The sequence below is a fragment of the Mugil cephalus genome, chromosome 3 (assembly GCF_022458985.1).
Source record: "Mugil cephalus isolate CIBA_MC_2020 chromosome 3, CIBA_Mcephalus_1.1, whole genome shotgun sequence".
NCBI classification, from domain to species: Eukaryota; Metazoa; Chordata; class Actinopteri; order Mugiliformes; family Mugilidae; genus Mugil; species Mugil cephalus.
The window spans coordinates 26,817,433-26,831,421 of record NC_061772.1 but is presented as its reverse complement, the minus strand read 5'-3'; the positions used below and the strand labels follow the sequence as shown (position 1 = coordinate 26,831,421).

The following is a 13,989-nucleotide window of genomic DNA, read 5'->3' as shown; positions in this document are numbered from 1 at the left end:
TTGTTCTTAGCTATTTTTTTTTTATTAACGTTCAAAATTCTGCATATTTAGTCAGCTGTGGGCAATGTTTATTTATTTTTATTTTTTTTATAAATTAATTTATCAATTAAAAATAATTAATTAATAATTTGTATTGATTTATCAATTAGTTAGAATAAAATAATTTATTTATTATTTCATTTAATAAAAATATAAACGATGTATGGATATGTCAAAAATAAAGTTGGAAAAAATAGCAATGAAGACAATGAAGCGAGAGATTTGGCTTTAAAATAGTAGTTTCTGAACACTCAAAAAAAAAAATTTATTTGTTCTCAAATGATAATTTTGTGTTGTTTCTGAACAACAATTTTTATTGTGATAATAACATTTTTTATTTACTCTGTACCAAATTCTGTACTGGATTTTAACTGGTTTATAATCCAAAAGGCAAATCGCAATAACGTTTAAAGGTCATTCGGATTTAGATTGCTTAAATAAAAAGAAGAAAAGTATCGATATCATTATCGGCGAAACTACCCCTGCATTTACTTGGTATCGGATCGATACCAAAACAAGCGGCATCGCACACCACTACTCTCCAAGGGTACGTTGGATTCATTGACAGCGACGTCGCACCGGAAGCTCGCGTAAGCCTCACCTCATTCGACTATAGAACATTTACAAAACAGTTAATAGCAAAGCGAGATCATTGTGTGCACCGCCATAAAAACTAAATATATATAATTAGGTAACACCAAATGCACATATGTGTATTTACTGGTTTAATCATGTTTTGTTTTGTTTTTTGTTTTGTTTTTTATCACTAAGCAGTTACTTCTGGCCTTTGCCCAAAAATGATGTCATTTTGATGTCATTTTTTTCTTTTCTTGTAACAGCTGATAGAGGCTGCTGAGATATCAATGATTAACTTGTTGCCAATTGTAGCCTTCTCGTTTGGTTTAATGCCGATTTATTCTGTAATTCTTGTTACTTGGAGTTTCATTGGTCAGTTTTAGCCAATTTATGTGGGCAGCATAGATGTGCAAAATGTGCCAGTTGCAATAAGTCCAGAGTCATCCGTCCAACGCAGATGATGAGTGGTGCAGATTTGTTGCAGGAAGATTTCCTGCAGCTGCCACTGAGACAACGAAGCCATTTAGGCTGAGCCTTTTAGAGACGGTGTTGTGCCGCCAGGCTAGTATGTAGGGGAGAGAGTGGTCAGTGTTATCCATGATTTGATATGATATTGAGTTTTCTTAAAGAATGTATGGCCAGCCTTTATTTAATGCAAGAAAAATGCAATTAAATGGGGTTTTGAGTGACTGTTTTTTGTTGTTCCCACTGGTCTTGAACACGCCATTCATTAAGATTTTTGATTTGGTTTAGTGTCTTTTTGTTGAACTAGGGATTTATTTTCTTTTCTTTGTAAAATATGCAAGACCATCATTGAAGGTGTAATATAATAAATTGTCAGTAGGTGGTGCCATTTGTGCGTTACAGAAAATCCAAAGGGCATAAATCTGTTTCTCTCACAAACCTTCTGTTAGAGCAAACTAAAAGCAGACCAGTTCCTTCACTGTGACAATTTATGGTAAATATTTACTAGTAATTCTAACACACTGGCAGGAATTTATTTGTCCAATATCATTAGGTAAAACAGGACAATCCTTATCCAAATATCTAAAACTGTCTAAGCACAATCATAAAAAGGATATAAATCATCTCATCTATCTACTGTCTATCTATCTATCTCTACTAGTGGAAGACTACCCTAAACAACAGACAGTTTTAACTTGGCAAGGAACTGTAGTATCCATTTGAAATGAATGACAGATACAGACAAACATGTGCAGCGCAGCGATCGTGCAACTTTCAACAAAAAAGAATCAGGGCTCTTATTTCACATCGTGTTTGGCAGTTGAGCAGTAATCATTCTACAATTACTTGTCACTTTTCACTAACAGAAATAATCCTGGAAATCCCATTATACCCGGCTAATTTAAATACAATAACCAAATAATGAATCTTTCTAGAGAAAACCGTTCTTCTCATGGGAACTGCACAGAAGCCCGGCCTTTCTGGCACATTCCTGCACACGCTCACTGCGGTGGTGAGCTGTGGGCTACAAACACGCTGTAGCGCCCAACACCTGTTTCTTTATTTCTTCGTGTTCCTTACGTTGTGTCAGTCTAGGTCAACCGGACCAAAGGCTGCAGACAGATGAGCCCTGGACATTGGACGTCGGTGGGATTTTCCGAGGCCTCCCCATAAGTCTCTGTGTCTCGTCTGTGTGGAGCGGAGTGGTTGGCTGGGATGGGGGTTATACTCCTGGGAGTGCATTCCAGAGCTTTTGCATCATGTGAAAGTCAGCCTGTGCTGCCCCTTTGTCACTATTTAGTCCTGGTGCCAGCAGGAAAACAAACAAGATTGATTTTATTTTCTTGTTTGCTCGCTCTCGGAGCTTGAAAGCTCAACTTTGTGCAATCGCATACAAAATGCAACACACGTACTGTAGGTCTAAGAAAACATGAGCATGTAACAGACTTTAGACTTCTGAGCCTTTCCGTGACAATGGTTTTAAAGGTATTTTCATACATTCTGGACTGTGGTACTCTTAAAGAGTGTCCTGTAAAATTAACAGTATCTTGCTGCTGTTGAAACTTACTGTTTAACCACAGTTGTTTTTCTTTCAGTCACAACATAAATCAGCAATTTTCCACCTTTACACTAATTACAGGTCAAGAATTAGCAGTTAATTACGTTCGATTTGCATTTTTTTTTTAAATAGGTATTCCTGAGGTATATTTGTAATATTTTACTTTACACTGCTACATATAAGTAGCATTTCGTATACGTTTAGCACATATTTTAAACCATTTTACATATTTTTTTCTAAATTTGATGAATTGTTATGAATATACCACATTTTGGCACAGATTAACTTTGTCTCATAGAACAAATTAGATCCTGAGAATTTAAGGCAAATCTAAAATATGAGACATTTAAGAAAGAAAAAAAAAATCCATTGCCAAACCTACTTCACCACTGAAACAAGTGGGGAAAATGTTTATTTCCAATATCAAGTGATTTTCCAACATTAGAAGGGAATGCACATCATGCATCTCTGTTTTAAACTTAAAATCAGCAACATCTGTGCACATCTGTATTTTAAAGTAGGCTGGTTCACATTATCTGAATACACTGGTGTTAAATCTATCAACAGGACTGACACTCAGTCAGTTAGAGAAAACCAATGTTGCTGTGCTAACTAACAAAGGAAAAATGATACTTACCCATTAGTTCAAGATGGAGGTGCATGACTCACACATTCAGTTTTGTTTTCCCGCCGTGCAGCTGAAAAAGATACTGTTAAAGTGCTCTTTCATTTCCTTTGAACTACCAGTACAGTGTTAAATTTCATCTCATTGACTTAAATTATGAGTGACATTTCAATAACAAAATTACAGCAAATAGGAACGAATTTAAAAAATTTTTGCTGGCAGAAAGTCACACACAGTTTTAATAAAAACGTCTCAAATAAGCAATTTAGTAGGACATTCATGCATTGTCTCTGTTTTATTTAAAATATTATGTAATACCATTATCTTAAAGTTTCTCCATCATGCCACATATGTTGTGTAGCGCCATCAGATAATATAACAGGAGAGGGTGCTGTCCCCTCAGTAATACTGTCTGTTTGGTTTTATTTCTGTAAAAATAATATGTTTTATGTTGAAAAGTACACATGCATAACACCCAGCAGGGAACATTATAGATGCACATTCTGTGTGACTTTAGTATAACATCATCAAAAGTGGAAAAAATATATAATCTCAACATGCAGGGAGACATATTAAGCTCTGGAGTGCTGTGTATCAGACCTGTGGAGCTCCATTAATTACATCTGCCCCAGTCTTCATGTCCTCCTCTAGTTGTCCACTCCTACCTGGATGAACAGTTCATCAACCTGCCCATGAATCCTGCTTTACTCACAAACTGTCACATAAGATCATCAGCTGTGTGTTATATTATTAGATCCTACATGTTTCCTTCTGCTTGATATATGTGTCTATGACAGAAGTTTGTTTATCTTGTTTCTCCTGTTCTTCTTCTCTCTCTATCTTCTCTGTTTCTACCTGGCTGTATGAGCACCATATAGGCTGTATGTGTTGTATGGGTTCTGCTCAAGGTTTCTTCCTGTTAAAAGGGAGTTTTTCCTGCCATCTTCGCCCTCAGGCTGATCTGGAGGTTGCAGGTTGGTTTTTGTAAAGCGCCTTGAGACAGTTTGTGTTGTTATTGGCGCTATTTAAATAAAATTGAATTGAATTGATTTGACTTGCTTCTGTCTTCTTGTAATTAAGTGAAACCATAACAATAAAAACAAACCTGCTTTGTCACTTTTCAAGTCATCCCTGACTAAACAACAAGTCGCTGACAGGCGTATACAAACTGTCAGCTTAATTGTTGTGCAAATTCTTTCTTCCAGTTTCAGTTTAAGACATAACTGTAGGGAAATCGTGTTTGTGTGAGCGGCAACTGAAAGGCCCAAACCAGACCCCAGGTTTTGGCCGAATCTGATCCGGTTTCACCGAGACCATACAGCTGTTGTTCCCTGATATTTCCCGATTCTTGTTCTTATTCAAAGTTATCACCTGAATGATCTGAAGTGTTTTCTGACAGCTCAGCGTACGGTAAAGTCAGAGTCAAGCCGCTCGAGCTCGGGCTCTTGAAGATGACGACATGTTTACCAGGAACGGTCAGCTGTTGAATTTCACTAAGTTTCACTTTGACCGACCTTGTCCCATTAACACTTGGAAGGCAAATAGCAAAGAGGCACAAAGCTTTTGCAGACTGAACTGAACTGATTATTTGGAGTGAACATTTGGTCCTCTTCAAACCACCAAAAAAAAAAGATCATATCCAAACATCAACAGGGTGGAAACATTTTACAGACACATAGATACAGTTCAACAGTTTCAAATAAAGCAACATCAGTCAAGTTATCTTTATAATAATTAATTTAGCATCTAATCTGTGTGTGTGTGTCTGTGTGTGGGGGATTTCCTTATCACTCTCATGCATAATTCATGTTACACCAATACTCCCGTGTGTGTGTGTAGGGACTGGCATATTAACATGGTTCCCCACAGAAATCTTTCCTTTCCCTCCTCAAAGCAACTGAACAAATAACAACAAAAATGAAATAAGCGATCTATTTTATAAAGTCCACTAATCTTCCTCAGATGCGTCGGTGCAACAGGGAAATGCGGGAGAGCTGGCGTGTGCGCGAGGAAGAGGGAGAGGAGGGGTTAAAAGATTGGGAGGGTATAGATTGCAGACGGAGCAGCAGTGGGGTTGGCTGGACTGTGATAGCGACAGATGTCGAGAAAACCGTGAGGGGCTCCACTACTCGGTTACTACACAGTCCCAGGCTGCACCTCGGAGGGAGAGCAGGGGCGGAATCTGCAGCTGTCACTCCAGAAGAGTTTTTTTTTTCACCTCCATTATCACATCCAGACGGAGACTAGGGGGAAAAAAAGAAGCTTCCAACTGAGCACTCTCTAGAAATACAGGTCAGTGGCGTTAGAGCATTGTTTGATCTGGCTATTGAAATGTGAATATGATAGTGTACATAGCTTGTGTGTTGAAGAAAGAAAGAAAGAAAGAAAGAAAGAAAGAAAGAAAGAAAGAAAGAAAGAAAGAAAACCATCCGCAGTTTCAATTGTTCTCTCCCTTTGCTTTTCTCTTGCTGTGCGCATTTTTTTTGTTCTTCATTTCATTGATAACACAATAAGACGTGGCTCTTTTTTTCTTCCTTTTTATTCTAATATGTTGCCCAGTTGTCAGTGGCTGAACGACTGCTCCTTTAAAGTATGCCAGTTGAATAATTAAATCAAAATGTGTGATCAAAGGAAGCCCAAAGGGAAAAAAAAAAAAAAAAAAAAAAGTTGTGATCCGACTGACGCGCTTTTGTTGCGAATTTTGTCTCGTTTTACTCGCCTGCGTGTGGGGGGACATTTTCAAATGATCGTGAACAAAAAAAAAAAAACAAAAGGAAGAAAAAAAAGGGCAGAGCAGCTGAGAGAGGCAGCGGTGGCTGGGTGGGTGGGTGGGAGGCTGATGGAGTGGAAGTGGGGGATGGAGACCCCTCTACATCTTTTATCACTCAAGTGTTCGTGGCCAGTGCGCAGGCTACTTTTAATTCGACAGTGGCTTCTTTATCCTTCACTATCGCAGTTTTTCGCTGCCAGTTTTTTTGCTAGCAACTTGAATCCAACCCGGTTACTTTAGCCAGTGAGCGGCTTCCAGTGAGGGATCCCCATCCTTTGTTACCGGCCGGCACATGCTGCCGCTTACATCTGCGCTTCTCCTTCCATATCCTCCCACTTTTACCATCAAGAACCGCGCCTGGATACTGTAAGACTTGGGGATTCACTCGGAAAATCCTCTAAATGCTATTATGAAATAGGTCCAAATCGATTTTTTTTTTAAAGGCTATACAGTTTCCATTCTGCACGTTTTTGCTTTGTCTGATTGGGAGGCCAGCTACAGGAGGGGGGGTCTGGCGAGGAAAAAAAAAAAAGAAGAAGAGGAAGAAAAGACAGAACAAACACATAATGAAAATGGATACATAAATAAAGAAAGATACAAGGATTTAGGTATTAAAGCGGGATTAGATTCATGAGCACTGCAGAGCAGGTGCAGTGGAGTTTTCTTAATGGGCAGCTTAATAGGCTGCAAATAAGTGTAATGGATATGCTGTATCCTAGCCTGTGTGGCGCATCCTGTCTTGATTGCTCACTGCAGCACTATGGACAGTTCCCGGATTGGTCGTACCTGTGACCTCATGCTGCCCCTGCAGGGCAAAAGATCTGCTTGTTGCACTTTGGCTAAGATAAAGCACAAAACATAACAATAAAAATAAATAATAATATTAGTTAAAAAGGGCTAATAAAATTATGAATCCGTGCCGTTTAGAACATTTTACAATCATACCTGTGGCATTTTGGGACTTTCTCTTTGGCTTCATTATAGACGTGTGTGTCGAGTCAGATTTACTGAAATATTATCCCAAAGATAAACTCAAACTTCCAGTTCTCCTTTCTGTCACGGAAGTTTCTGTGGCAATCACTGCACTGCACTTCCCCTACAGCCACAACAGGTTTTTGCGTAACACGAAAATCTCCACTCACTGAAGATCACAAGTGGCTCTTCATTAAATATGTGAACGGCCTCCGTGCTGATGTGTGCGCGTGGGGAAACTCATTATTTTCTAGTTTGTCATGCCGTAGGGGAAATAGTTGTACATTTACATCATGGACGGTCAACTCAGACTTGCGGGCCCTTTTGGCACGGAGCCTCACCAGACATTCCTGAAAGAGCAGAGAGTCTGTGGGCTTTTCCGATCTCAGCGAGGTTCCCAGGCCTTAAAATGTAGCTGTGTTTGGTAGAAAGCGGTTTTGCTACTTGGATATTTGGTTCACTTCTGGAGTATACATTTCTCTTTTAAGGTGAAAACTCTTTTATGTTTGACGAAACTAAGGAAGGAACTTAAAACAATGCTGCATTTTACACAAACATGTCATCAGCACTTGAACTGCCGCGACTCATTCGAATGTAATTTGACACGGCTTTATTGAATATGTGTAGACCATAAATAAAATTAGTTTTGTGCTTTATCTGACTGCTATATTTCATGGAAGACCAAACACATAAAACTTGATACAACTTGAATGACCTAAAATAACTACATTAGTAAAAAATACACACATGTAAACTATACTTGAGTGGCTCAATAGTTGCCACTGTTCTCTAGGACCAAGTATATTTTTGGTTTGAAACTAGCCAGCTAAGGCATTTTTGAGTGTGGGAATGTTCTACATGTGTGGGCATGACTTTTGTTCCGCAATCCAGAGACGCACAGGGCATCTGAACTGGTAACACGTATTGACTTTTCCGTGACATTGACTATATAGAAAGGCAAAGATAAACAAAGTCTTATCTGTTCCTAGGAGCCATCATGGGAGGCAAACTGAGCAAGAAAAAGAAAGGATATGATGTGAGCGACCCCAAAGACAGGAAGGATGAGACCGCAGCAACAACTACTACTGCTGCAGAGGAGCCCGCTAAAGTGGAAGATGGAGCCCCACCCACAGGAGCAGACAAAGTGGTGGTGGAGGAAACTGCTGCGTCAATAGTGGCCGCGGAAACTGAAGCGGTCAAAGCTGCAGAAGAACCCAAATCCGCACCTCCAGAAGAACCGGCTCCTGCAGCTGCAGTGGAGGCTGCTCAAGAACAGGAATCCGCAGCAGTGGAGGCAGCTCCGGTTGCAGAGGAACCAGCTGCAGCAGAACCAGTGGAACCAGCTGCAGCATCGAAAGAACCAGCTGTAGCAGCAGTGGAGGCTACTCCGGTTGCAGAGGAACCACCTGCAGCACCAGTGGAAACAGCTCCAGTTGCAGAGGAACCACCTGCAGCAGCAGTGGAGGCTGCTCCAGTTGTAAAAGAAGCAGTTGCAGAGGCAGAGAAACCTGCTCCAGAAATAGAAGAGCCAGTGGTTGCAGCAGAGGAATCTGCTCCAGTAGCAGAAGAACCTGTGCCAGTTGTGGCTAAACCTGAGCCTGCACCCGAAGAACCAATTGTAGAAGAACAAGTTGCAGCCGTAGAATCTGTGCCAGAACCAGAGGTTACCAAACAAGAGGCAGCACCTGAGGCCCTAGAGCCAGAGCCCATCCCTGTGACTGTTACTGAGCCTGAAGCCACTGTGGAGGAAACAGTGGTGCCGCCTGCTGCCGAACCCGAGACCGAGGCGGTGGCTGAGCCCGAACCAGTGCAGGAGCTAGCTGCAGAACCATCTCAAACCCTCGAGGCTGAGCCTGAGCTTGCAGCAGACACTAAGGAGGAGCCAGAACAAGTACCAGAGCCAGAACTAAAAGAGGAACAACAGCCAGAGTCAGTGGAAGCCACTGGACCGGAGCCCGAACAAGAGCAAGTCTCAGAGCCGGAGCTAGAACAACCACCAGAGCCAGAACAGCAGCAAGCAGATCAGCCAGAGCCTGAGCAAAAGGCAGCGGCAGTGGAACCTGCAGCGGAGGAAGAAGTGGAAGAAACTCAACCAGAATCAATTGCAGCCACATCTGATGTTACTGAACTTGAGACTGTGGAAGCAGAAGCCTCGGCGGTCTCGGAGGCTGCAGCAGTAGAAGTCCCCGCTGAAAATGAACCTGCGAAAGAGGAGGAAGAGTCTAACACTGAAGCTGCAGGTGAGCCAGGAGCATCAGAATCGGTCCCTGAGATTGTCATCTCAGAGTCCACCTCTGCCGGCAAAATCGCTGCAGAACCTGCGGAGGAGGTGCCGAGCCCAGAGCCGGAGGCGGAAACCAAGCTGGAAAACGGAGACGTGGAGAACCCTTCGGTTACAAATGATGTGGCAGAGGTTGATGCACTTCCAGCTGTGAACGGAGAGTGCAGAGGTCCCGATGACGCCACACAGGCGGAGGTATGTGTTAATGGGAATGAAAAACCAGAGGAGACACCTATCAAGGAGCAGAATGACTTTGAACTGAAAAAGGACATGAGTGGGGATGTCCCGGAAGTTCCCGACGCAGTCGCAGACATGGTGGAGGCTCTCGGCACTGAGGTCACCCAGGCAGTCTGAAAAGAAGCCATATTTAACCAGTGTGAAATCAGTTCGATCCCCAGACGGTGCAAGAAAGCAATCAAGGTTATCCCGAACACAGTCAGGCTTTCTGGAAAGCTGTAACCACTGCAATGTCTTTAGTGGTAACTCAGGCTAAAGGATGCTTCCTCTTGAGTAACCAAAAAGAAAAACCTCTTAAAGGTAGAAAGAGTCAGACAGACAGGCAGAGATTGATGGCAAGTGAAATGGAAGCAAAGGAAACAAGATTTGAGATTGGATTTGAGTGCAGACAGACAGAGAAGCTGGAAAAGCATGACAAAAAAAAAAAAAAAAGTAAATAAGATAAAATACCAGACAGCGAATGCGACATTAACGAATGAAATAAATAAATCTGTCTGTGCGAGAGGTCGATGAATAATACAAAGCGGTTTATTGGAAAAGCATTCATCAGTAGTATATGACTTGATTTAGAATTTCATATATCCTTTCTATTATTATATATATGCAGAGACATGACATCAGTGTTTTGGCCTTTTATAATAATGGACTGTTAATTTTAAACTGATTGTTCAGAATAGAGAATAAAAAGAGATTGTTATAGTCTTCAGTGATCTTCTTCTCATTTTTTTTAATGTGCATTCTCTCAAGCGTGTCACAATTTACTGGCACCATCAAACGTGCCATAATTTAGTCTGATATCTGACATCCTTCAGATCTTCTAGGGCACAGGTCTTCAACAGGGGGTCCGCGACCCCTGGGGTCGCACAACATTTAGTTGATTAGACATTTTTTATATATATTTTTTTACTTCTCTGGCATGGCCAGAAATATATGGACCTGTGTTTTGATCAAATAGCTTAATATTACATGCAAAATGATAACAATAATGTTATTTATAAACAGCACTAGGCTGAGTTTAATACAGAACACATATAGTAGGTAGGGGGTCCTATACTTAATCTCTCCATCAGTTAAGACTCTTGTTCTAGGGGGATCTGCACTATGGATGCACACACTTTTAATGGCTTTAATGGCCGCCCACTGACTCACAACGCTGTCGCAGATGAAGCAGATCCGGCACTATTTACAGAACATCAAAGCTCTGTTAATTTCAAACCACTTGTTGACATCCAGCCAACGCTACAGCTCACATCAGGCAAAGTGGGTTAGAGTTTAGCTGATTATTCATCTCCGCTCAGATCAATGACCTTCAGGTCACTGGTTTGGTGATTGTGTGGCGGCCCGTCGGGTCATGACCGCACAAACAAAAGGGCTTCATCCACACACACACACATACAGAGAAATCTCTCCATTTTCTGAGGTAATCTTCACCTCTGAGTTGGCTTCTCTCTTACATCGCCACGTGTTTTTATATATAAGACTGAGGCTCAACGCCGGGGCAGCAACACCCCGCTAACGTTTACAGATCCGAGGAGGAATAAATGGAGAAGGGGGGATGGGCAAAGAAAAAAAAAAGGAAGCGAAAGGGAAGAGGAGGCAGGGGGGAGTGTTGATGCTGCAAAGGGGAGAGCAAATATCTCTTCTGGCTATTTCACAGCATCAGGTGTAGTTAAACGAGAACAGTTAAAAGGGATAAACATTTTTTTTTTTAGCACTTAGCTGAGGTGTTCTAGTAGAACGCTGCCACGCCTTCTCCTCACACTAATGTCCAACCTAAGGGTCTTTGTCGTGCAGGTGCTAAGGGACAAAATGACATTTATGTTTTCTGTGAGTTGAACAGTGAGGAGAGGGTTGTGAGTGGCTGTCAGAGTTATTATATCTTAAATGTATTTATTATTTCGGCTTTCTTTCTGTTTTCTGTTCATTTTACTTTCATTTAATGTTCACAGTTTAGTTTCAGTTTAGTTAGTAGTTAGTAGTTAGTAGTTTCAGTATGAGTTTTAGGTTGTTTTTTTTAATGTTTTTCAACATTATGTGAAAGTATTTGTCTGGGAGAGAATTTAGGAAGTTTAAAAATAAAATGATTGCACATATGTTACACACGAGGAGTTCGTTCTCTGCATTTAACCCATTCAAGAGAGGTGGACTTGGAGCAGTGGGCAGAGATTTACTCAAGTTCACGTCTTAAAGACATATGCACAAAGCTGGACACCTCATACAGATCTGATCACATACAGATTTATTTTTGACATAAACACCTTCTAATTGTTAGTTTGGCTTTTAGTTAACGATGAAAACCTTAGTGTATGTCCGCGCACATGTGCGTGTGAAGTGTCCAGTCCTGAAATAGCCACTGGAACCATGGGTCAGAGCATGAGAAGAGATCTGGTAGTGATAATGGAAAACTCTGTAACGGGTTTATCCACATACCAGCTCTGTCTCGTTTCTACAAAAAAAAAAAAAAAGAAACTAAAAAAAATTAAATAAAAATAAATAGGAATACCACGATTAATTCATGAGAGGAATGTTGTGGAGAAGGAGTGGGGTGGATCAACTAGCAATCTGGCAAGTTTTTCTTCCTTCTTGTGGAACAATTTCGTCCAAATACCGACTTTAGAGAAAGTGTTGGAGAAAGCATTTGTTTCCTTTTATGTCGTTTAGTCCTTTAGTTGGTTGTTCAGTGACAACAGCACGCCTGCTTTGGCTTTGACATTCATATACCTGTAGGGACAGTTTATAGCAGCCAGTTTGCATCTTCCATACAAGCAATAAGGAAGGTTTATGGGAGCAGTATATATGTAGTAGACATACAGTGTGTTTCAATACTCAAAAAATCCAAAATGGTCACTGCAACCGCACTTATTTTAGACTTCCAAGATCAAACATCTTATTTACTATTTCCAGAATCATCATTACTGACTATCCATGGTTTAGTGGTTCTCTTTCTTTCCCCTTCTCTCCTTTGTATGTGTGTGTGTGTGTGTGTGTGTTTGTGAGGAGAACAGGCTCCTTGTCGTTCGGATCTTGATTTAAACACTGCCTTAAAGTTGCATAGTTGTGAAAGCCCAGCTGCACTGCCTGGTTACCCTAACACTATGCGCTCTATACGCAATCCTCCTGCACAAAGCTCGGACTGTGTTTCAGCTTCTTCTTCTTCCTTTCTTTTTCTTCTTTTTTTTTTTTTTTTTTTTACTAGGCTGCAGGCTTCAGCCTCCGAGAAGGGAAAAAGGAAAACGTGAACTAAATCCAAAGGCTATATTATGAGGAAATGTGTGAGGCTGTGAACTGAAAGGTCAGGTTCTGGAAGAAAGTGCTCTAGAACTGCTGATGTCTTTTAAATGAACCCTTACATCCTTAAACAACGGGGACTTTAATGGCTGATTCATCGCCGGCGTGCATGCGTCTGGATGAATGAGAAGCAGGAGGGGAAGACCAGCATTAACCACCGATAATTTAAACTAATATCCTCCGGAATATCCCATTAGGATCAGATTACAACAGAACCTTTATGGCACATTTGTAACACAGGGATGTAGAAACGCTTGAGTCATCTCTGTCTATTCTCGTACACCGATCAGCCACAACATTAAAACCACTTTAAAATGTCAGTGATACAACAGTTGTTGTACGTGTAAGAGACTGGAGTGAGATTAACAGAGATTAATAGAGGCTCAAAAACTATTTTGTTCAAAGTAAGCAACACAGCTGACTTTGTGCTGTGCTGACATTTCCAGCGTTGAAACAGCCTCTCTGGTAGGAAATCCTGTTTGGTATAAACTCTGGCATATTTGGTTGTATTTTGAAAGGAGAAGTAAATAACATTTAAACCATGTTCTGACAATTCAGTGCTCAGCTGGGAAACTTTTGGACCGGACATTCAGGTGTGTGGATGTTACACATCACCATTACCCCCACCCCACCCCGTAGCAAAGACACAACTTCATCTTCAGCAGGATGCAACAATTCAAAAACAAAAACATGGAGAACAGCACGAGGTGTTGACCTGGCCTCCAAATTCAAGTATTCGAGTATCTGTGGGATGATCCACAAATGCCCCTCCTCTCAAAGGCCCCCCCACTAACAACATTGTGTTACCAGACACTACAGGACACCCTCCAAAGGCCCATACCTGTTAGATGTGTTGTATAATGTGTATTTAAATGTCTAATCATCCCCTTATTGAAGACCTATGACCTACACAATATTAGGGAGGTGGTCATAATGTTATGTCTTCTTTATGTGAAAACTGGCACGCGGCCAAATCTACCAGTTCAAGCGTATTTACTATGCTGACATGTTGAAGCGTCTATAGCGTGCACGTTGATTCAAACATGGAGAAATTACTGTCAACGATAGCACAAAATGTCTTGTATAATTCATAAGACTGAGGCGTCTCAATCCGGCAACGAGCTCGTGATAAACTTGTCCGAGGCGACATTTTAACACAACTGCCTTCACGCGCCTTC

The 13,989-nt window shown here is 41.1% G+C and overlaps 1 protein-coding gene across 1 annotated transcript; it reads left to right on the top strand.

Moving 5' to 3' along the window:
• Nucleotides 1-5,339: 5,339 nt before the first annotated feature.
• Nucleotides 5,340-10,225, top strand: si:dkey-56m19.5 (fibrous sheath CABYR-binding protein). Its single transcript, XM_047580854.1, has 2 exons — nucleotides 5,340-5,555; nucleotides 7,995-10,225. Exon 2 carries the CDS (start codon nucleotides 8,003-8,005, stop codon nucleotides 9,638-9,640), a length of 1,638 nt encoding a protein of 545 aa, XP_047436810.1. The 5' UTR covers nucleotides 5,340-5,555; nucleotides 7,995-8,002; the 3' UTR covers nucleotides 9,641-10,225.
• Nucleotides 10,226-13,989: the final 3,764 nt, after the last annotated feature.

Bases quoted from the DNA above. Each gene is read 5' to 3' on its own strand.
- si:dkey-56m19.5 (XM_047580854.1), top strand. From the start codon at position 8,003: ATGGGAGGCAAACTGAGCAAGAAAAAGAAAGGATATGATGTGAGCGAC.